Here is a 24,156-nt window from a genome sequence, read left to right on the forward strand (position 1 = left end):
CAGTTATTTTTATTTAACATTATTCAGTTTTTTAATTACACGTGCAGTTGCACTGGAGCAGAAGAAAACTCTCTGAAAGGCCTTATACACAAAGAGGCCTTTTGAAACATTTGAGGGACTCAGTCACTTATCATAAGACACTTAAACAAAGTGATCTTTGAGTGCCTACTGCCATCACTGGGCACAGTATCATCTATAGACACTGCTCAAGTTTTGAAAATGTTAAAAAAAAGAATAACATTTTACTGACTTAAAACAGTATGGTCGGGACTAAAATGTGACTTAGGAACATTAAACATATACTACTACAACCATATTTAGATTCAAATATGGATGCAAGAAAGAAAATAGATTTTGTCAAATTAAGTCTATATATTGCTATTTTACAATTTGAATGTGCTTGGCTTGAGCTAGACATGATACGAAAAGTGTGTCATTTTACTAAGGATGAGGAAACGATAGAGCATCTACTATGGTTCTGTCCAGAATTGATTGAGTTAAGGAAAAAATTTCAAACTGCACTTTTTTGTGAAAAAGGTTGTAAAAAAGCATATGGGGAGTGATGTTCTGTTTGTATGGCAATTTAAAGAAAGCTTTTGGAGGTACTGTAAAAATGTTTCAGAGGTTTCTATACACTACTAAAAAGTGTAAAACATGTTTCATAATTCACCTTGAGTCTCAACTGAAAGTTCTCAATTTCTAGTATACATTTCTTAATACTGGTGGGTAGACTCACTCTCAGTTTTAGCTAAGGAAACAAATGAGTCATTGGGAGATAAGGATTTGCCTGTGATCACATAATTGTTGGTTGAGGGGAGAGTCGGAAAAAAAACACTTCTGGTTCTCTTTTAAGCACCCTAGAAAGATACATTGTGGTTTACACAGGTAAAGCATGTATATGAATATTGGGTTATAACGTGCCCATGTAAGATAATAGATGTCTTCAATTTTGAGTGACATTCAATATCTCTTATGACTTAAGTATTTATTTATGAAGTCTTTCTGTCAGAGCAGAGGAGGCACACTGATGTATTCTAAGAGCATTATTTCACATAAAAGCACATTTCTTCTGGCAGCAACATATTCTAATAATGATAAGACTGGACATTATTCAAAAAGCAAGTGTTTTTCTTTCCATCTTAAGTCTAACAGAACTGAACTAATGCTTTACAAAACTGAAAGAACAGAGAATACTTGAAGAAGACAAAATGATTTAGCAAGGTTGTAAAGTGGTAGAAGATTCAAGAATTCTATAAATTTCAAGGGGACTGTTCACAACGCTGAAAGTTCATTTTGCATTAAGAAGTTGCTCAAGTTAGCAAGCAAAGCCAATACCTGTAAAGGACTGGCTGTGTTATTGCGGTCTGAAAAAGAGTGTAACAACATGGAGATTCAATCCACAGGTAAAGACTTAAAGTTCAGAGCTCAATCTATGATAGACAGATAACAGAAAAAGTGAAATGGAAGGTTTAAACCTTATGTAGGTTATAGCCAAAAACATACCAGCTGGTGGAGAATACATTTGAAACTTACTCGAACAAGCACTGGTCTATCTTTTATTCAGTGTGGCAATCATATCAATATTTGTGAGTAACTTGCAGTTAAGCTTATACAGCAACATACTAGACAAAAAGATTATGGGGAACTAAGTGCTGTCAGTTAGTGTTACGGTGGAATGTGGTTAATTAAAGATGTCCTTCGAGGCTGCTAAACTAATCAACTGATTAAACACGTCTTAAATGAGGTATTGAAGGCATACTAAAACAATACGTTTCTGAAGATGATTTCCAAAAGTTAAAAGGACAGTCAAAGTGAAATACTGATGATTATTAGTTGGGCAATGATTAATGATAATTGCAGCCAAATATCAGATGCTAATTGTGACGTAATGCAACTGAGACAACCCTAAAAAGATGTAAATAAGAAGCAGAATGCTTGATAACTAATCCTTCCGTGTACCGAATTCATTCAAGAGACTCGCTAACTTATTAACTTCTTTTGCAAAGATCATTCAGCTCCTTTTACTGAGAGTTGCAACACCAGATGGTTTATCCTGAGAAGGACTGCTTCATTAGTTTCTTCAAAACAATTACCTTTGCAGAGCACTATTTTGTTAACAGGTCATTACGGAGTAGCCAGACTAATAAGAAAGAGTGACTATACCTAATCCATTATAAATATCAATCAACTAAACAAATTGATAAATCAAAACCTTAATTAGGCTATAAAAGTTCTTGACCTGTGAGCTTTCATGACCAATAGTTCACTTTAAGAGGCTCTGCAAGGAATATTTAAAAGGCACAGAAGAACTATACAGGAAGAATCCTTGTTGATTTCTATGAGTAACCCTGTATTGATGTCCTGTCATATATTTATTTTATACAAAACTTTCATTGTGGGTCTGATGAAGTGTATCTGTGGCCAAAAGGTTTGCATAATTAAGGTATGCTTTCGTCAGAGGAAAAACATTGATATATGGATTTGCTTACCATAGCACAAAGAACCAGAACTTTAAGCAATACATTATGTACACATTTTAACTTTGCAACATACCTTCAGAGCTAGCTCAAAATACTTTTGTTTACCTTTTACTAGGACAGCAGATTTATAGTTGTACTAAAATCAGTGTTTACACTCGATAAGCTGGCAGTGCATAATCAGCAGGAGCAAGGCGCTAATATCCTGACTGGACAGCTAGACAAAAGAGGAAAAGCTCAGCAAGATCCCTAAAGAGAGTTAAATGAGGCTAATCTTAGCAAATTGAACACCCAGGGTGTATGCAAAGTAAGAAAGATCTACTTGAGTTACAAAAGAAATACCACAATACACAAGGACAAGTAGTCAGCAAAACATATGGGCACATACTAAGACACTAACACAAATATTTCCTTAGAGTTCTTCACAGTTCAAACAAGACTTAGCCACCCTCATAGACTACAGTAGCTGCCAATGGTCACATTGTTTACTGTAGGAAATCATGTAATGTGTATATCACAACTAGTAAAACACTTTGTACGATTAGCCGAGGTAAATTATTCAGCCAGGGTGCTACCACATTTTAGTGTGTGGATTTCACTCACTGCACATCCTTCCCTGTACTTCAGGAGAGACTGGCCATAAACATACAACCACAGATGCATTGTATTAACCCCTTCGCTGCGGCGCGAATTCCGCCGCAGCGCTGGGGGGATTTGGGGGGATTGCGGTGCCGCCATGCTCATGACGGAACCACGCCGTCATGAGTCACGGGCAAGCTGTGCTCATGATGGCGTGGTTCCGTCATGACTCCACCCACTTGCGCTGATCGCCCGCACAGGCGAGGAAACAGCGCCGCGTGGGCGGAGCGGCCGCCAACGGCCGCAGCATGACGGAACCACTCCGTCATGAGCACTCGGCGCCCGTGGCTCATGACGGAGTGGTTCCGTCAGAAGCATGCAAGGGGTTAATATCGAAAAGAAAATCATTAACAGTTGTCTCTACGTTGCTATGCATTATAGACTTGACTGGTGGGACTACTTGGAGTCTGTGGAAATCTAAGCATTCTCAAGAAGCATGGCAACATTCCTAGATGCATATGGCATAATATACATACGTATGAGCCAATGGCAGTTGTGATGCTGCATTGGAAACCTGATACTGGGAATTAGAAAATGGTTGGTATTAGCTAGTGATAGAAAAATATTCATCAAAAATACATTCGTATGCATGAGTGTGTACATACTAAAGTACTCTGTTCAGGCTATTTACAGTAAGGCAGCCTAAATTAAAGTGTTTCCAGTCTTTTTTAGGGTAGCTCTAGAACGTATTCTTGTGCATTGAGTTTTCATTCGGAACCTGCATTCACAATGGCTCATTCTGTCTAAGGAACTTTAACAAGTGATCCTATGATCTTTTATGGTAGCTAAAATTGTGTGATCTAGTTAATTTAAAAAAGAAAAAAAAAAAAAAAAGACGAGCTGCAGACCAGGTCAACGCTGCTCAACTGTACCAAAACTAAATCCAACATATATCGTGGAATTTAGTCTGAGAAATCTTTCCTAATTGAGGGTCTACAATAAACCCGAAAAGAAAATTAGTGCAGATCATATCGATTTACCCAACTCTTACAATATATTGCTGGATGCACAAAATGGCAGTGGTCTTAATTTAGGAGCATATACAGTGTTTTTGTAGTAGTAGTTTTCTTCTTAAGAGACTAGACACTAGAGACATCTCACATAGTTTAGGAACCTTGGGAGAGGCCATGGAATTCGGGAAAATATTCATAGATATTTGTTTAGTTAAGAGCAGCATTCCAAACACATTATGGTAAAAAAGCAGGCAAATTTAGAAAAACAAACATATTTATGTTAATAAGATAGTTAGCTTTGTTTACTGCCACCAGGGTGCTTATAGCGGCCTGGAATGGGCTAATTCTAGAGACAGAAACTTACAACACATGACCCACAATAAGAGATCAGTGCAATGTAGACTAAAACTTAAATCACCATTTCTATCCTGGGGCGGGCTTCGAAGAGTTCATTTGTTGCAAAAGAGAGAAACATATCAGATCTAACTTGAAACTACAATTAGGTTTACAACAGAGTTAAATCGGGAGTTTTCATGGTAAAAGATACAAATGTCAATTATGCACTATCAAATTAAAAGGGTGATGTAATGAATGGAACATCTTTAGCTTAGATCAATTTGTATCCAAGACATTGATGTACTGATATACTGATATATTGATGTACTGATAGTGACGAGTAAAGATATTCTGTAGGGGAATATTTTAATAGTTGGTTGTAGTTTAATGGAGAAATTGGGAAAAACACATTTGCACTCTTGTACTTCAATGTAAACTCCACAGTAACATAATCATGAAACAATCATGATTTAATTAAGCAAAACACACAGGGACCATACTTATTACTATATAAGCAAGTATGCTTAACTTAAGTGATCCAATTAGATTAAGTATGGCATCTCACTCCTATATCACAGATCACAACTCCCAGAAACCTGTACCACAGATCTTTGCAGGCAGAGATAGTGCTTATTACTGAGGACACTATGCCAGGTGGTCATATTTTACATTAGTAAATTTGAGCTGCAGGCAGAAATATGGGTATGCGCATGGAAAAAACTATGGCAATATGGTGGCTGCCCATAAAGTTTGAGGATCTTCAAATCACCGACAACGTCTTTTCCCACAATGATTACACTTGTGATCTCATGCTGACTTTAAAAAGACATAGGTGCTGAAATACATGATGGAACAGGTCCCCCACACACTTGTCTCTTCATAAACTGTAGGGGAAGGAATGTCACCACATAATAACTTATATTCCAAGTGAAGAAATAAAAGAACACAAATTAAATGTGCAAATGAGCCCTATGCCAGTGGAGTTTCTGTTCTGCAGACTGTTGCAAGGAAGTGTATGACGAAGACTGACAGACATACACCAGGAAAACGATTTGGTTATTGTAAATTACCCTGAATTTCAAGAAGCCACAACTTGTAGAAGAAAGCTATGTAATTTGACCCTCTCGATTTCCCCATACATACGCCTGTCTTATTCGTCACAAAATGAGTACATCTATGCCAGTCATAGGCATACCCCTAGGCTAGCTGTATTTTAGTGGCTAGGTTCTACATTGCCACAAACTACTCCTGAGACATGTAATATTTGTTTCATGCCTCTATTCTTCACCTCACTTTGTCAGTAGGGTTAGTAAAATGCAACTTTAAAAAAATTGTTTAAAAGTGTGGAACCGTTTTTTCTTATTCATGTACATAAGGTCTGAGTACTAATAATTATCATAAATATGTTTCACTGCTTCCAACATGGAGCTTGGTATGCCAACAAGTATCTCCTGTTCCTCACTTCACTTCACTGAGAACTTCAGGGATTGAGTGATGTGCTGTAAATTCCAATCTCTTGATAGAGGTGAGTCTACTGCTTGCAAACATGGCGGCCAATACATATGATCCTCTGCTGGGCTTGTGTAGTAGTGAAAAGGGTGTGTGCAAGTCCTCATTTCGAATTTCTTATTCATTTTCTAGGTCACTGGATAGGAATATAAAATGTTGGCCTTGATAAAAGTGAACTAAGGTACAAAGCTCCCTGGTTACACTGGATAATAGGTGCCCAAGCCCTCTTTTTTGAATTATCTAATAGGAATCTTTTATATAGACAACAATTCTGCAGTAAATCTGGCAAGGATCTGGCCCTTGTTGATAAAAGCGGGACGCTGCTGTACTTGATAAAATATTTAGAATGCTGTTTGAAATAATGAGAAAGTTTGAGACAATGTAGAATCTAGGAAGTTGTAGCAATCAGGGCGGCGGAAAGCCTCCATAAGTATGGGACCTTCCCATGCTAGGTCTATTTGTATCAAAGGTGTACAATAGTCATTGGTCACAAGTGTTCCCTGCTCTTTTTCATGACTTTATAATCTATGAACACATAAATAGCCAAAGCATTGGAACCAGCAACAGGTTGTGGATCAGCATGCAAAAAATTAGGGGCAAACCATTTACTGGATATTTTCTGCCAATTTATCACTAAATGTGAATGCCTAAAAAATAGCAAGCAAGATGATTTAAACCCTTTTGCTTTCTGATAAAAACATTCTCTTCTTTTTCTCAGGTGTTTTCATAGTCCTGTATTTTGTAGGAGGTGTCATAAGTAGGATACTGAGACACTTGCATTTGGGCCCTGCTTCTTATGCCTGCCTCCTTAAAATTCGAAACAGAGCACCCACATAGATTCTAATGTCTTTGGCCTATAGCTAAAACAGTCAATCACTTCCTACGTTGTTCAAAAATTGTCTTCTTCTACAGGGATTCTGAATTTCTCTTATTTTATGGCACATTAGTGGCCCTGTGATTTACGTTTTACTTTAAAAGAAGCAACATCACGGTGAGAAGGACAGTAAGACCTACAAGTCAGAGAAGCCCAAGACTTCAATTTCATTCTGACAACCACATCCAAAAGTAAAGTCTAACAATGAGGCTCGAGAAGGAATTTATGACCGACTTTTTCTTAAAATACAGGTGTAGTGAACGTGTAGATAAGAGTGTATGTTTCAGCAGAGGCAAGAATTTAGACCGTGGGCCATTGGATGCAGCTTATAGGGAAAAATATTCACAATAAATTTGAACAAATTCCAAAGAGCGGCCTAGAGATTTAATTGTAGTGTGATGGTAAAAAAAGAGCTGCAGGTTAAACAGGATTTACCTTATACAGTAGGCAAGAAGATTGGCAGAATAACTGGATCTGAAGTCCTTATATACCAGAATTTTGTACATATACATGGAGGCAGCTGATGGGATCAGAGGCTGAGCAAGCAGCAAGACCGGATATAGACACATCCCTGGTCCATAAACATGCTCAATGGACAAGGAAAATAATGCACACATATTGCCTCTCGATTACTACGATATTGAAGAATCTGAAATCAGCTATGTGCCCATATCTGGACAGACTTGTCTTCATAATGCATGCGGTTGTTAAAATGTGCAAGCTGTTGCTGGCTGCTTAGTACCCTACGGGCTGCTTGAGCCAGAAAAAGGAGAGTATTGATAGTCCTGCATGTATTCCAATCTTGTTAAGAAATAAAAGATACAATTATTCCGTTCTTGCACTGAGGCAGCAGTGCCACTCATGAAAGGTACTACAGCCAGCATACCACTTCTACAGCACTGACCATCTAATGTATAAAGAGTCAAACTGCTTTTGAATCATAGATCTAAATGAACAGCAAGCGATTCGCTGATGTAAGTCAGTCATATCTTTAGAAAAGTTCATCAGAACAACCTTTTTCTCTAGGGCTTGTTCTTTTTAACTAGAAAACTATGACTCTAAATTGCAGCACAATATTTCAACTAGCAAACCATCCAGTGACATGGAATTGCCCATATACCTTGCCTTAGGAAGTAATCGCTAATGGAACACTTTTGCAAATGAGTACATTAGAAATTATCTGTGCTAATCACTGTTTATCCTGCTGCAGTTTCAATATGCCTTTGATGAAACTTCTTTAGTTGACCAACAGCAAGTCAACTGTATTAGTTGGCCTGGTGCAGAGCGCAAACAGAGCTTTCCATGAAGTTTTGCTGCGTCTGCCTGTCCAAACAAAATAAATACCAAAAGAAAACGTAAGGACATACAGTTGTTTTTTTACATTGTCTCATAAAATCCTCTGACGTTTTATGACTTGTTCACAATTCATTTTGGCTTTTTCCTCAATATATCAAATTCAAGTCATGCCCCTTTATCGCAATACACATTTACTGTGTGCCAAGAATTTTGTCATGTGTATATTCTCTGCACATACATGACATTTCTGTACCTGTGAGTAAGAAAGAAATCCGCAAAGATACAAATACTAGAACACAATATTATTTGTTCTGCTGTTAGCTTTTAGAACCTACTTGATTGATTAAACATAAAGCATAAAAGATGTGAAAAGCTACCAAGCTTTAGGCATATGTTTGAGTCTGATCACATGTTATTTACTCTGTGGCTTTACCCGAACATGTACTCATAATGATTAAACTTTCATTTAACTAAACAAGGGAGCCAGGGCACTTGGATCCATGTAACCCATTGTGCTCACCTGGCCCTTGCTATCATTTTGACTCCCTGCATTAAATTTACCCAAATTATTCTCAGCTTGTTGTGGTTGGAGGATCTGTGAATACTCTTTAAATGGTTCTCGGAGCACTGGGGTGCTCTGAGATCCTGAGTCCTGCATTAGTACTAGGACATTATTATCCTCCACTCGTGCCACCTTGGTATATTCTCTGCTCGGACCCGTAGAAGGATACTGTTCCCTTCTTCCATGGCTTTCCTTCTGTTTTGGTATCAGCGCAAGTGCATTGTTTTGGTTAACTTTCTGAACCTCCACATAATCCATTGTCTTTGGAGATATGAAAGATGCCTTCAGGTTGGGCAACAACCACATTGTGTCCTGGTCAAAAGCTCTGGAGTGCATGTACTCAAACTCGTTCTGCTTCCCTGTGCTCTCCTCGCTAATCGTCTCAATGGTTTTAAAGTATTTTGGCTGCTTCTTGTCCTCATTGGCCATTAAAAGTGATGACATATTTGCATTCATGGCACCAAGGGCCAATTTACAAACTTCAGTAATGTTGTGGTAGGAGGATGTAGGAGTCTGATTACTGACTGTTCCTCCTTCAGGCCAAGGGTTTGGTTTTCCATCACTTGGGTTAGGCAACTGTTTGTCAGACACTGAGCCTTGAATTGCCCAATTTATGGTACTATGTCGTGCAGCATTTTCTTTCATTTCACCAACATCATCGGTTTCAAGCGCTGCTGAAGAGATTCTGGAGTCTTTGCATCTCTCCGAGAGTGCCGAAGGACTGTCACAGCTCCCTCTTCCTGAATCATTGTCTGTTTCAGCATGGGGTAACTTCGTGGGTTGGTTGGGGTGCCCTTTGTCGTGGCTAGAGATCAGCTGCTCTTTACTATCATCTACCTCAAGAAATTCCACCAGAAGATCTGCACAGTCTGATGTTGGTGGAAAACCTTGACAGCCCAAGGCACTTAACAACTCTTCTGATTTTCCTGTCTGATAAGAAGAAACAAAAGAGTAAATGTCATATCGAGTGAAAGACATAGATATATCATTGTGAAGTTTTGCAAACAGTAATTAGGAACTAGGTTTTCCTGTTGTGCATAGATCACAAGGAGGGGTTCAAGGTGCTGCAGAGTAAATGAGACATCACCAACTTGCAGGTACTCAATGCTGTGGTTGGGCCAGAAGAAAGAAGGGAATTACTACATTTTTACTATTGTATACCCCTTGCTTTCTCAAAGTTATGCTTCAATTCTAGTACAGATCTGCTCACAGGTACCTGACACAATGTCCTTACTATGAGATTCTTGGCCAATACTTCCTATTTTTACAACACACACATCAAGTACCCTTTAAACACTAAATTAGCTCTCAGTGTAAACAATGTGTCCTTCTTTGGATTCTGAATCTGTCTGCTATTAGCATTCTTTTTGCAAGTGTTACGTGTGAAGGACAGAAAGCTGAAAGCCTGAACCAGACAGGAATTTTCTTCTGTTTTGATGAAAACCAAACAAAATCTGCACTAAAAAGTTATTTTCTAAGTGCTACAAATTGTGGCATTTGTATGTAGGTTCATGTGCCAAAACTCATTGTGTTCTATGTATTGCATACCACATCAGACTAATTAAGAACAATATTTTTCTGATATCAATTACAGTCGCATAATTACAGGATGAATGAAAAACTGAGTGTACTGTGTCTCCAATGACTAAATGCAATATTCACAATGCCATTTACAAGTGTAAGTCTGCCTTATGTGCGCAAGTGGCTGGATTTACTACTGCAAGGTATTCATAGAAAAAAGAAGAAGTTGTGCCTTCTTTTTCTTAAGTGCAGTATTACCTCATGAATGTGTAATACTATGCATAAGTCCCACTCAAGGGACTTATGCTGGAGCAAAATCACCGAAGACCAACTACACGCAATCCTCGCTCTCGGCCCACCCACCAAACCCTCCAACACCGACGAAGCTGCCCACAGCCTCAGACGCTGGATCGACGACTGCGCCAACACCCTTGCCCCGCTGAAAAAACCCTCCTACAGAGACACCAGTAAGAGGGCCAGCTTGTTCACCCCAGAACTCCTAGCCTCCAAGCAAGCCTGCCGGAAACTAGAGAAGAAATGGCACAGTGAGCAGACTCCGGACAGCCATGCAGCCCACAAGGACGCCATCCGCAACCACCATCACCTCATCAGGACTGCCAAGAGGACCTCCTTCAAAGACCGCCTCGAAAACAACGCACACAATAGCAAGGAGCTCTTCAACATCGTGAAGGAACTTTCCAAACCCAGCTCCAACACCAACGACATCCCGCCGTCGCAAGCCCTGTGCGACTCCCTCGCCACTTATTTCCACCGCAAGATAGCAGACATCCACGACAGCTTCAACACCCATACAGCCCCAACAGACATCAACAAAACTGACTCTCCGCACACCATTAACCACAACCCCCTGCTAGCCTGGGCCAACGTGAGCATCGATGACACCATCAAGACCATGAGCAAAATCCACTCCGGCTCCCCGTCAGACCCATCCCCGCACCACATCTTCAACAAAGCCAGCAGCTCCATCGCACCCCATCTGCGCAACGTCATCAATCTCTCCCTCGAGACCGCGACCTTCTCAGAGAGCTGGAAACACACCGAGATCAACACCTTACTCAAAAAACCCCAAGGCGGACCCAAGAGACCTCAAGAACTTCCGGCCCATCTCTCTGCTTCCGTTCCCGGCCAAGGTCATCGAGAAGATCGTCAACAGACAGCTAGCCCGATACCTCGAAGAAAACAGAATCCTGGACCCTTCCCAGTCAGGGTTCCGCAGCAACCACAGCACCGAGACTGCCCTCATCGCCCTTCCACCGAGGACATCAGGACCCTGCTGGACAATGGTGAGACCGCGGCCCTCATCCTCCTGGACCTCTCCGCCGCCTTTGACACCGTCTGCCACCGCACACTACGCACACTCCTCCATGCCGTAGGGATCCGAGACAAGGCTCTGGAATGGACCACCTCCTTCCTCTCCGGCAGAACCCAGAGCGTCCACCTCCCCCTATTCCGATCCAAAGTCTCCGAGATCATCTGCGGCGTACCCCAGGGATCTTCCCTCAGCGTGACACTGTTCAACATCTACATGGCCCCACTCACACACGTCGCCCGACAGCACGACCTCAACATAATCTCCTACGCTGACGACACTCAACTGATGCACTACCTCACCAAGGACCCCATCACCGCCAAATCCAAACTCCACGAAGGAATGAAGGCCGTCGCCGACTGGATGAAAGTCAGCTGACTGAAGTTGAACATGGACAAGACGGAGGTCCTCATCCTCGGCCCCAACCCTTTAGCCTGGGACGACTCCTGGTGGCCGACGGCACTGGGGGCACCCCCGACACCCACCGACTATGCACGCAATCTGGGAATCATCCTCGACTCAACGCTCTCCATGACCAAGCAAGTCAATGCCGTCTCCTCCTCCTGCTTCAACACCCTCCGCATGCTCCGCAAGATCTACCGTTGGATCCCGACAGATACAAGAAGAACAGTCACCCAGGCCCTCGTCAGCAGCAGACTCGACTACGGAAACGCCCTCTACGCGGGAGCCCCGACCAAGCTCAAACGACTGCAACGCATCCAAAACTCATCTGCACGACTGATCCGCGACGTACCTCGCCACAGCCACATCACCTGAGAAACCTGCACTGACTCCCCGTCAACCAGAGGATATCCTTCAAGCTCCTCATCCACGCACACAAGGCACTCCACAAGACCGGCCCAGCCTACCTCAACAGATGACTTTCCTTCTACATTCCCAACCGCCAGCTCCGCTCCGCCGACCTCACACTCACCACCGTCCCTCGCATCTGAACAACCACCACCGGCGGAAGATCCTTCTCCCACCTCGCTGCCAAGACCTGGAACACCCTCCCACTGAGCCTACGACAGACCCAAGACCTGCTGATCTTCAGGAGGCTACTCAAGACCTGGCTGTTTGACCAGTAGCGACCCCCCTCCCAGCGCTGTGAGACCCTCACGGGTATGTAGTGCGCTCTACAAATGATCGATTGATTGATTGATTGATTGAAGGGGTGGAAAGTGGGGTTACTGAAAACCTTAGCAAGACTCACATACAAACATGAGAGTTTATGGATATTATCAAACTCCTTTCTGACCAATTCACATCCTGGTTACAGTGCCATATTTACTACTGTCAAGAACAGGAGTAAATCTCTTTTGAGAGTAAAAGGATGACAGCAACCTAGCAATTGTTGTGGGGTGGGGTGGGGATAAGCACAGTAATGTGTTTATGGGGAAGAAAAATGCTATTTACCAGTATGCCTCTGTTCTTGGCATGTAGAGGTCCAGATCCACACACTGTGCATAGATCGCCATCTGGTGTTGGGCCCGGATGTTTGCACTTTGTTGTTGTCTTGGAAAGTCTTTGGAAGTCACGAGATAGGTGGCTCCTCCTTAGGACAATAGTGCACATGGGCATTGACTCCATCGTTAGATTGTGTTTTCGCCAATAAGGGAAATGATAGAGTTTTGTGAGAAACAGAAATAGATGTACATGTATGTAGTATCTAAATAAGATAATACTGGAACAGATAAGGGTAGCCGGGGAGGTGGGTGGCTGTGTGTGGATCTGCAGCTCTACATGCCAAGAACAGATGCATACTGGTAAGTAGCATTATCCGTTCGAGGCATAGAAGCTGCAGATCACACACTGAGCATAGGGATTGCATAGCAGTACTCCTCCTTAGCGGCGACCACCAATATCTGTTGCAGTAGTTTGAAATAGCGTTTTGAGTACAGCTTGGCACACGCTAGCTTGTTGTTTTGCCTGCACATCTACACAATAGTGTTTTATGAATGTGTGCGGTGTAGACCATGTAGCTGCTTTGCAGATGTCATATAAGGGAATGTTCCCTAAAAATTGAAGCCCCTATCTTTTGAGTAGAGTGGGCTTTAGGGGGAATAGACAGTACGTTTTGCTTTGTGATAGCAAACTTGTATGCATTTGACAATCCACCTTGCAATGCCAGATTTTGATATGGGATTGCCTTTATCTGGTGGTGAGAAGGATACAAAAAGTTGTTTTGTTTTGCGAAAAGGTTTTGTTCTGTCAATATAGTAAAGGAGTGCTCTTTTTACGTCTAGGGTATGAAGAGCTCTTTCTGCTACTGTTTGTGGTTGCGAGAAGAACACTGGCAACTCAACAGATTGGTTGCGATGGTATGGAGAAATAACTTTAGGGAGGAATTTGGGATTTGTCCTAAGAACCACTTTGTTATGGTGGAGTTGTAAAAATGGTTCTTGAATAGTTAGTGCCTGTAGCTCACTGACTCTTCTAAGAGATGTAATGGCTACAAGGAAAGCGGCTTTCCATGTTAGAAATAGTAGTTCGCATTTATGTAGAGGTTCGAATGGAGGGCCCGATGTTTAAATTCTACACGAGGGAGGTACCCTGGGAGGAATTATTCTTTTGAGACCTTCCATGAATGCATAATGGCAGGCACCCTGAACAATGACAGATGTTGTCTATTTTGTAGCTAAGCTGCAATGGCAGCGAGATGTAATCTAATTGATGTGTATGCTAGATACATCTTTGAAGATGCAGAAGGTAACATATGATGTGCTGAGTGGAGGCATCTAGAGGATTGATGTTGTTATTGTTACAGTATAAAACAAATCGTTTCCACTTGACTGCATAGCAGGCCCTAGTGGTGGGGCGCCTAGCTTCTTTGATGACGTTCATGTAATCAGGTGGAAGATTGAGATAACCAAACTCTAGGACTTCAAGAGCCAGATTGCCAGGTTGAGCTGTGCTTGATCTGGGTGTCTGATCTCTCCATAGTTCTGTGTTAAGAGTTGTGGGGAGGAGGCGTAGTTTTTGGTGCAGGACTACTGATAGTTCCAGCAATGTTGTGAACCAGGGTTGTCTGGCCCATGTTGGAGCAACTAGGATCAGTGTTAAAGACTGTTGTTGCAGCTTGCGCACCACTAATGGAATGAGTGGGAGAGGTGGAAAAGCGTACGCAAATCTGCCTAACCAGTTCATCCATATAGCATTGCCTTTGGACAATGGGTGTGGATATCTGGTGGCGAAGCTTGGGCATTTTGTGTTGTAATGTGTGGCGAAGAGATCTATCTCTGGGTGCCGCCACATTTGGAAGAACGGTTGAAGAACTTGTGGGTGAAGTTGCCATTCGTGAATCTGTTGTGTCTGCCGGCTTAACAGATATGCCCTGTGATTTTGAATTCCTGGGAGATGTTGGGCTAACAGGAATATGTTTTGAGGAATGGCCCATCTCCATATGCTCTGTGCTAGTTGAGAGAGCTGGAGAGAGTGCGTCACCCCTGTTTTTGTAAATAGTACTTGCTGTCATATTGTCCATGCCGACTAAGATAGCTTTGCCTGATACCTGCTTCTGGAATGATTTTAATGCCAGAAAGATTGCTAGTAACGCCAAATGATTGATGCAGAGTAGCCTTTGCGGAGGTGTCCATGTGCCTTGTATAGTGTGATGAAGTAGATGAGCTCTCCAGCCGGTGAGCGATGCGCCTGCTGTTAGTACAATCTGTGGAACCGGCTCTATGAATGGTCGCCCTTTGGAAAGGTTTGGGTGTTCCACCACTACAGAGAGCAAATTGTGCGGCCGTCCACCAACACCAGATCTGTTAGTTGACCTTGAGCTTGGTTCCACTGACGTGCCAGACATTCCTGTAAGGAGCGCATCTGGAGTCTTGCATGAGGTACTATGAATATGCAAGAGGCCATCATCCCAATGAGTTGCATGAACACTCGAGCTGGGAGAGAGTGTTGCAGCTGGAATCTTGTTATAAGGGCTTGCATGCTTGCTATCCTGGCTGGACTGAGATAAGCAATGCTCTTTGAGGTGTTTATTGTGGCACCCAGATATTGTTGGATGTGGGATGGTTGGAGGTGCGACTTTGCGAGGTTTATGGTAAACCCCAAATCGTGAAGTAGTTGTGTTGTGGTGTGTGTGTGATTTACACACTGGGTATGTGACTTGGCTTTTATGAGCCAGTCGTCCAAATATGGGAAGATGTGAATTTGTTGTCTTCTTAGGTGGGCTGCCACTACTGCCAAACATTTTGTGAAGACTCTGGGTGCTGTGGTGACTCCGAATGGGAGAACCTTGAACTGGTAATGCTGTCCGTCCACCACAAACCAAAGATATTTCCTGTGAGCAGGGTGAATGGGAATGTGGAAGTAGGCATCCTTGAGATCTAATGTAGCAAGGAAGCCGCCTTGTTTGAGTAGTGGGAGGACTGGTTGAAGAGTGACCATGTGGAAATGGTCTGATTGTATGTAGAGGTTTAATGGCCGGAGGTCCATGATGGGCCTCAGAGTTCCGTCCTTCTTTGGAATGAGAAAGTACAGGGAGTAAACCCCTGTGTTTTGGTGATGAACGGGAACTGGTTCTATGGAATGTTTTTGTAAGAGGGAAAGTACCTCTTGTTTTAGCAGCGTTAAGTGGTCTGTTGACATTGGATGCTGTTTGGGTGGTATGTTTGAGGAAGTGGAAGTTAGTTCTAGGCAGTAACTTGATTGGATGATTTGTGTCACCCACCTGTCTGTGGTGATGTTGTTTCAGACAGGTAGGAACTGTAGCAATCTTCCCCCGACCGGAGTAGAGTGGTCCTGGGGAAGAGGAGGGAAGTCATTGCTTAGGGGTTGTCAGGAAGGCCAAACGGAAACTCTCCACGGAGGCAGAATGAAGATAGTTCCCAATGCCCTCCTCCCGGAGCTCACTGCGTTAATTCAGCTGCTCCAGGCAGGGGGAAAGGGGAGTTGGACAGAGAAAGAGACACTCGAGCTGGCCTGGCTCCCTCCTCAGTCTTCAGCGGGATTTCAGGGAGACCTAATGCACAGAGGGAGACAGAATGCCTTTCAATACCTTCTCTACCTACTTAACATTTCAAGTTCATTGCTCTCTCTTTTTCTAAGCCTTTCTCCTACCAGATCTTTTGCTTGAGTATTGCCTCTCTTTATATTTTTCGATGTTGTTCTGTTCACGGCTTTCTATTGACCTGTATATAGCACAGAAATACACTAGGTTACTCTTCACTTACTTCCTTCAGAGTTCCACCTTATCATTACTCTCCTACTCTTTCTTACCAGACTTTGGTCTTAGCCGATTGGACAGTTTTCAATGTTGTTTGGATAACCTGTGATTCTTTCTTCCGCTACCAGTCTTAGCTGCTTGGAAGGATGGTTGCAGTGAAGTCTTGAGGCTCCCTTGCTCTTTAGGAAACGCGCAAAAAGGGACAGGGAAGGATAGACAGGAAAAGGGAAAGTTCAAGGAAAAGCGCTGAGGGCGGGAAAGGGAGACGGAGCTTGAGGGGAAGCAGGTGAAGCAAGTTCTGCGAAGTGGAAAATAAACTGGACAACTGTCTCTCCGATTCTGCTACTCGAGACACTGAATGTACACTCTCACCGTAACTGCTGCCTGACTCCAGGTGGACCCCTTGCTCAACGGTAAGCCTACCGAAGGACGAAGAACCCTGGAGATACGGACGCTACTCTGGAACTCTGGAACTCTGGTATCTCTTCTTCTCTCTCACTCAGGCTTTGAGTTTTCAATCCTCTCGGAGATGTATTTCCAAACACTTACTAATGTTCTGTGAAGACAACTGTCTTTCCAAGTATCAAGAGTTCTTTTGTGAGGAGCGTGAGTTAAAGCTCCCTCACACGACTATGGTCAAATTGAAGTGCGCAGCACGACGCGCTTCGTGAGGAGACGAAATCTCGTGATCCCGCGAGACTTCAAATGTAATGGGCTAGTCAGGTAAACTCGGCGGCCATCTTTGAACGAGGTCCCAAGCTCTAAATACTTGTCCAAAAATTGCAGAGGGAGGGCTTAACCCAAACTCGATGCAGTCCTAACGAACTGCGCGGCGTGATTGTAGCATTTAGCCCCATCCTGACAGTACCCCCTCTCAAAGACCGATCCATCGGTCTTGGTTTCAGGGGATGTTGTGCATGAAATCGTCTAATTAGTTTAGGAGCATGTACATTCTTTGCAGGTTCCCATGACCTTTCCTCAGGACCAAACCCCTTCCAATCCACTAAATAATGTAGAGTTCCTTTGCTCCTCTTGGAATCTAGCACTCCCTTTACCTCATATTCTAAATGTTTGTCAACCCTCACTGGGGGGGGAGGCCTGTTTAGTCTGAGGTTAGGAGCTGTCTTCTTTAGAAGGGATACGTGAAACACTGGATGAATTCCTAACTGAGCAGGTAATTTCAATTTGACAGTGACCGGACCTTGAATTTGTTCGATGATAAAGGGACCTATGAAGCGAGGTTGGAACTTCCTATTTCCCTTTAACCTAAGATGCCTTGAAGATAACCATACTGACTCTCCAACTTGATACTGTGGTGTCTTCCTTCGGTGTTTGTCTGCCTGTTTCTTGTAGCCTGCCTTAGCCTGTTGTAAGTTGGATTCTGCAGATTTACGTGCCCTACTCAGATCTGTGAATAAATCATTGACTGCTGGAACTCCAAAATCTCCCTGGTTACTAAAGGGATTAGGATGTAACCCAGAGTTTAAATAAAAGGGAGAATACCCTGTGGAAGCATGTTTGGCATTGTTATGTGCAAACTCAGCCATCCATAGTAAATCTGGCCAGTCACCTCCCTGATCTAAGAGAAACAGACGCAAATACTGTTCAAGCTCTTGGTTCACTCGCTCAGTCTGACCATCGGTCTCAGGGTGATAGCTAGTAGATAGTCTGACCTCCACTCCCATTCCCTTCATGAACGCCTTCCAAAAGTGTGACACAAATTGGGGTCCCCGATCTGAAATCACTAACTTGGGAACTCCATGGACCCTTACGATGTTTTCCCTGAAAAGACGAGCTAATTCAGAAGCTGAAGGGATCCCTTTGACTGGAATGAAGTGACTCATCTTGGTGAAAGTGTCTACAATTACTAAGATGGTGTTGTAACCCTTACTCAGTGGGAGGTCTACTATTAAGTCTAATGTGACGGTGTGCCAAGGGTGCGGTGGTGTGGGCAAAGGCTGTAACAACCCCTGTGGTGCCTGCCTGCTAGCCTTTCCCCGGGCACAGATCTCACAAGACTCTACATATTTCTTTATTTGAGAATTCATATTCGGCCACCAAAAGTATCTCTGGACCAGATCAATGGTCTTCATAGCTCCCTTGTGGCCAGCCAACGGCTGATCATGGCAGTCTTTCAAAACTTGTTCTTGGATCTCCTTGGTAGGAAGGTATAAAGCCCCGTCTTGATAGGGCAAGGAATTAATGACTTGCCGACCCTCTTCTTGACTTGCCCACTCGGCCATCTCGGCTTCAGACATTAGCTCCCGGATTGTTTCTTGATAATGGGCTTCAGAAATGGAACACACAATCTTGGATTCAGGAATTATGGGTTGCGGAGTCACAGAATGTTCGGTGTCTTCGGTTTGAATCCGGGACAAGGCATCCGCCTTCCCATTCTTGTTTCCTGGTCGATAAGTTATCACAAAATCAAAATCCGCGAAGTATAGAGACCATCGTAGTTGACGGGGAGTTAACGTTCTTGCAGATCTTAAAAATTGAAGGTTTTTGTGGTCTGTAAACACTGTAACGGTGTGTCTGGCACCTAACAAATGATGTCTCCATTCGACAAAGGCGTCTTTCACAGCCAGCAACTCCTTTTCAGCGATGGTGTAGTTTACTTCAGCTGAATTCAGTTTCCGAGAATGATAGGCCACTGGATGTAGTTGCCCAGTTGACTTGTGTCGTTGAGACAAAATCCCACCAATTGCTTGATCAGAAGCATCAGCTTCCACAAAGAAAGGTTCTGTAGGGTCTGCATGAAGCAGGATGGGAGCAGTGGTGAAGCTCGTCTTAAGAAACTCAAAAGCTTGTTCAGCCTCCTCAGTCCAGTGGAACTTCACACCTTTCTTCAGCAATCTGGTAATTGGAATGATCTTCTGCGAGAATCCCTGGATGAATCGCCGATAGAAATTAGCGAATCCTAAGAATCTCTGAATCTCTTTCACATCCTTTGGTGACGGCCAGTCAACCACCGCTTGCACCTTCTTTGCTTCCATGGTGATTCCTCCTGGAGATAATACGAAACCTAGGAATTCCACAGTTTGCACATTAAAGGCGCATTTCTCCAGTTTTACAAAAAGTTGATGCTTGCGCAATCTCTCCAAGACTGCCTTTACATGATTTGAATGTTCTCTTGGGTCAGTGGAGTATATCAAGATGTCATCCAAATAAATCACTGCGATCCGATCCACCAAATCTCCCATAATGTCGTTGATGAAATGTTGGAAGGCTGCTGGAGCGTTGCACAAGCCAAAAGGCATGACTTGATACTCAAATAATCCGTACTTCGTCCTAAAAGCAGTCTTCCATTCATGGCCTTCTTTCATTCGGATGAGATGATAGGCCCCACGAAGATCCAATTTCGTGAATATCTTAGCGTCCTTTATCTGATCTAGGAGAACTGAAATTAGAGGCAAAGGGTAGCGGTTCTTGACCGTTACCCGATTGATTGCACGATAATCAATGCAGGTTCTCAGAGACCCCTCTTTCTTCGGAATAAAAAATAGTGGCGAAGACACTGGGGACTGCGATGGTCGAATAAATCCGTTGGCCAAGTAACGATCTAGGTATTCTTTCAGATAGCAGTTCTCCGCTTCAGTTAACGCATAAACCCTACTGCAAGGTAATGCTGCCCCAGGTTCCAGATCGATGGTGCAGTCGTAGGAACGATGTGGAGGGAGTTTCTCGGCCTCCTGTTCACTGAAGACTTCTTGGAATTCTTGATACTCCGCTGGAATTTTCATGGTGTTTATTACTCCAATAGACTCTCCACTAAAAGACAGCAAGGTGGCCAAAGATGGTTCGGGAGACTCGCTCTCAGAGGAAAAGCAATGGTCAGCACAATAGACGGAATCCATCTCGATGGTTCGATCTTCCCAATCGATGGTAGGATTATGCAGGGTCAGCCAAGGAAGTCCCAAAATTATCTGAAATTGCGGGGCATCAATCAGGTTGAACTGTAAGATCTCGCTATGTCCATTGGACTGAATCAATTCCACCATTTCGGTGTGATGGGTGATCGGACCTGATGAGAGGTTAGTACCATCAACAGCCCGAACTGACTCCTTCCGCTCCTTACGCATAGCCTGGATTCCCATCTTCTTGGCAAATTTGATATCGCAAAAATTGCCAGTGGCACCTGAATCAATCATAATTGTCACTCCTTGCCGCTCTTGCCTCCCAAATCTTAATTTCATCTGTAAGGTTAAATGTGGCGCCCGAGTCTGAAGAGTGTTCGAAATTTGGTGATCACTTGGAGTCTGATTTTTCTCCTTCGCCATCTGAGCGACTCCGCCTACAGATGGTTTTGGGAGTTTCCCGGATTTGGGGTCTTCGGCCTCTTCGGACACTCTCTCACAAAATGCCCAGATCCTCCACAATACATGCATAGTTTCTTCAGCCTTCTTTGATCCTTCTCCTCCTTACTCAAAGGGCCACGAACAGACCCAATTTGCATTGGTTCACTTTCTACCGTTCCACCAGTTGACTTATTGGGTTCTGTCTTCATTCGGTCAAAGCGGGGATAATTCCAGCGAAAGTCCTTCGTCTTCCTTTCGCCCCTTCTCTCTGCGCTGCGAAAATCGATTTCAAGAACTAAATCTACCAGCTCTGAGAATTCGACAGGTCGCTTGGGAATCTGTGCTAAGGTATCTTTGATGTCATCACGTAGGCCTCGATAAAACAAAGCTGATCTCTTCTCCTCTGGCCAATTGGTCTCCACCAATAGTTTATTGAACTGGGTTAAGTAAGAGATAAGATCCTTATTACCTTGGCGCAGTTCTAAGAGTTCATTATCTGTAGCTTGGGATACTCGACGTCTGTCAAAGATTCTGAGGAATTCTGTCTTGAACTGTTCTAAATTATATAAAAAAGGATCGTCCCGAGATACTAATGGCATGGCCCAATTTGCAGCATCCCCTCCCAAATAGGATAAAATAAAGGCCACTCGTGATTGAGCATCTGGGAATAAATTGGCCCGACACATAAAATGTAAGGAACATTGGGTGAGGAACAGCTGCGCCTTCTGAGGGTCCCCACAATATCTTTCGGGGGGGGCCAAAGGAATGATAGGGGACACGGAGTGTACAACCTGTGCTACAGTGCGTGGATCTTGTTTTGTTTGTGCATCACTAGGAAAGGTTTGAGCGGAGGTTCCCCCTGAGGATATCTCACTAACTCTCTGGGACAATAACAGTGTCTCCTGTCTAGAAGCCATAACCTCCTGCCTTAAACTCTTATTTTCATCACTTAGGGTGCCTAATTCCCTCTGAATCCCCTCCAACATATCCCCTAAGGCCTTTAAACTGAACCCCTCCGCCATTCTGCCCAGGTGAAGGAAACTCGTGGGCACTTCAATCTGTCAGGAAGGCCAAACGGAAACTCTCCACGGAGGCAGAATGAAGATAGTTCCCAATGCCCTCCTCCCGGAGCTCACTGCGTTAATTCAGCTGCTCCAGGCAGGGGGAAAGGGGAGTTGGACAGAGAAAGAGACACTCGAGCTGGCCTGGCTCCCTCCTCAGTCTTCAGCGGGATTTCAGGGAGACCTAATGCACAGAGGGAGACAGAATGCCTTTCAATACCTTCTCTACCTACTTAACATTTCAAGTTCATTGCTCTCTCTTTTTCTAAGCCTTTCTCCTACCAGATCTTTTGCTTGAGTATTGCCTCTCTTTATATTTTTCGATGTTGTTCTGTTCACGGCTTTCTATTGACCTGTATATAGCACAGAAATACACTAGGTTACTCTTCACTTACTTCCTTCAGAGTTCCACCTTATCATTACTCTCCTACTCTTTCTTACCAGACTTTGGTCTTAGCCGATTGGACAGTTTTCAATGTTGTTTGGATAACCTGTGATTCTTTCTTCCGCTACCAGTCTTAGCTGCTTGGAAGGATGGTTGCAGTGAAGTCTTGAGGCTCCCTTGCTCTTTAGGAAACGCGCAAAAAGGGACAGGGAAGGATAGACAGGAAAAGGGAAAGTTCAAGGAAAAGCGCTGAGGGCGGGAAAGGGAGACGGAGCTTGAGGGGAAGCAGGTGAAGCAAGTTCTGCGAAGTGGAAAATAAACTGGACAACTGTCTCTCCGATTCTGCTACTCGAGACACTGAATGTACACTCTCACCGTAACTGCTGCCTGACTCCAGGTGGACCCCTTGCTCAACGGTAAGCCTACCGAAGGACGAAGAACCCTGGAGATACGGACGCTACTCTGGAACTCTGGAACTCTGGTATCTCTTCTTCTCTCTCACTCAGGCTTTGAGTTTTCAATCCTCTCGGAGATGTATTTCCAAACACTTACTAATGTTCTGTGAAGACAACTGTCTTTCCAAGTATCAAGAGTTCTTTTGTGAGGAGCGTGAGTTAAAGCTCCCTCACACGACTATGGTCAAATTGAAGTGCGCAGCACGACGCGCTTCGTGAGGAGACGAAATCTCGTGATCCCGCGAGACTTCAAATGTAATGGGCTAGTCAGGTAAACTCGGCGGCCATCTTTGAACGAGGTCCCAAGCTCTAAATACTTGTCCAAAAATTGCAGAGGGAGGGCTTAACCCAAACTCGATGCAGTCCTAACGAACTGCGCGGCGTGATTGTAGCATTTAGCCCCATCCTGACAGGGGTGGAGGCGGTGCGAGTATTGGTAGTTTTGCCTCTACCCTTGTTGGTATAATAGCCTCTGTTAGATGAGGTCTGGCGGGACTTTTGTAGGAAGTGGAGTGGTTATCAGTGGCAAAACCTCTAGAGGCGCCCCTATCAGAGGAGCGACGAAAGGAACTTCTAGGAGCTTGCGATAGCAAAGCTCCCATTGATTTGGCAGTGTCTGTATCCTTTTTCATCTTTTCTAAAGATGAATCTACAGTGGGCCCAAATAAGTGCTCTTGGTCAAAAGGTTGATTTAAGATGGTGGTTTGAACCTCGGGCCTAAAGCCGGAAATGCGTAGCCAGGCATGTCTGCGTAAAAGGACACCGGTATTAATATAATAGCCCGGGATGCTGTATCTGCAACATCCTGAGTACACCAAAAGGAGGTGTTAGTTATGAGCTGGCCTTCCTGGATGAGATCATTAGCTCGTGTTTTGTATTGGTCTGGAAGGTGCTGTAGTAGTGTCTCTAGCTCGTCGTAGTGTGCCCTGTCATATCTTGCGAGCAAAGCCTGTTTGATGGCAATCGTCCATATGTTAGCTGCTTGGGACGCCGTTCTTTTACCAGACGCGTCCAGCAGTTTTGATTCTTTATCAGGAGGTGGGGCATCTCCTTTGGTTTGTGAATTAGCCCTTTTCCTGGCGTTGGAGACCACTAATGAATCTAAGGGTACTTGTCCTTAATATAAACTGGATCAGCTGGAGCAGCTTTGTACTTTTTTTCTACCCTGGGGTTAATGACTCTGGCCCTTACAGGGTCCTTAAACACTTCAGGAGCGTATTTGATTACCCCTTTTAACATCGGGAGAATGGCAGTGGACCTTTGGGATGGTGCGAAAGTGTC

The 24,156-nt window shown here is 43.7% G+C and overlaps 1 protein-coding gene across 4 annotated transcripts in view; it reads right to left on the bottom strand.

Moving 5' to 3' along the window:
• Positions 1-4,752: 4,752 nt before the first annotated feature.
• LOC146864068 (prolactin receptor-like) overlaps positions 4,753-24,156 on the bottom strand; it is a 620,035-nt gene continuing 600,631 nt past the window's right edge. For all 4 annotated transcript variants that reach the window (XM_085630985.1, XM_085630991.1, XM_085630988.1 and 1 more), the window contains one exon: positions 4,753-9,576. In XM_085630985.1, coding sequence (XP_085487111.1) covers positions 8,551-9,576 — 1,026 coding nt within the window. In that variant the 3' untranslated portion in view covers positions 4,753-8,550. The remainder of the gene's footprint in view (positions 9,577-24,156) is intronic.

The sequence above is a fragment of the Triturus cristatus genome, chromosome 2_1 (assembly GCF_964204655.1).
Source record: "Triturus cristatus chromosome 2_1, aTriCri1.1, whole genome shotgun sequence".
Classification (NCBI taxonomy): domain Eukaryota; kingdom Metazoa; phylum Chordata; class Amphibia; order Caudata; family Salamandridae; genus Triturus; species Triturus cristatus.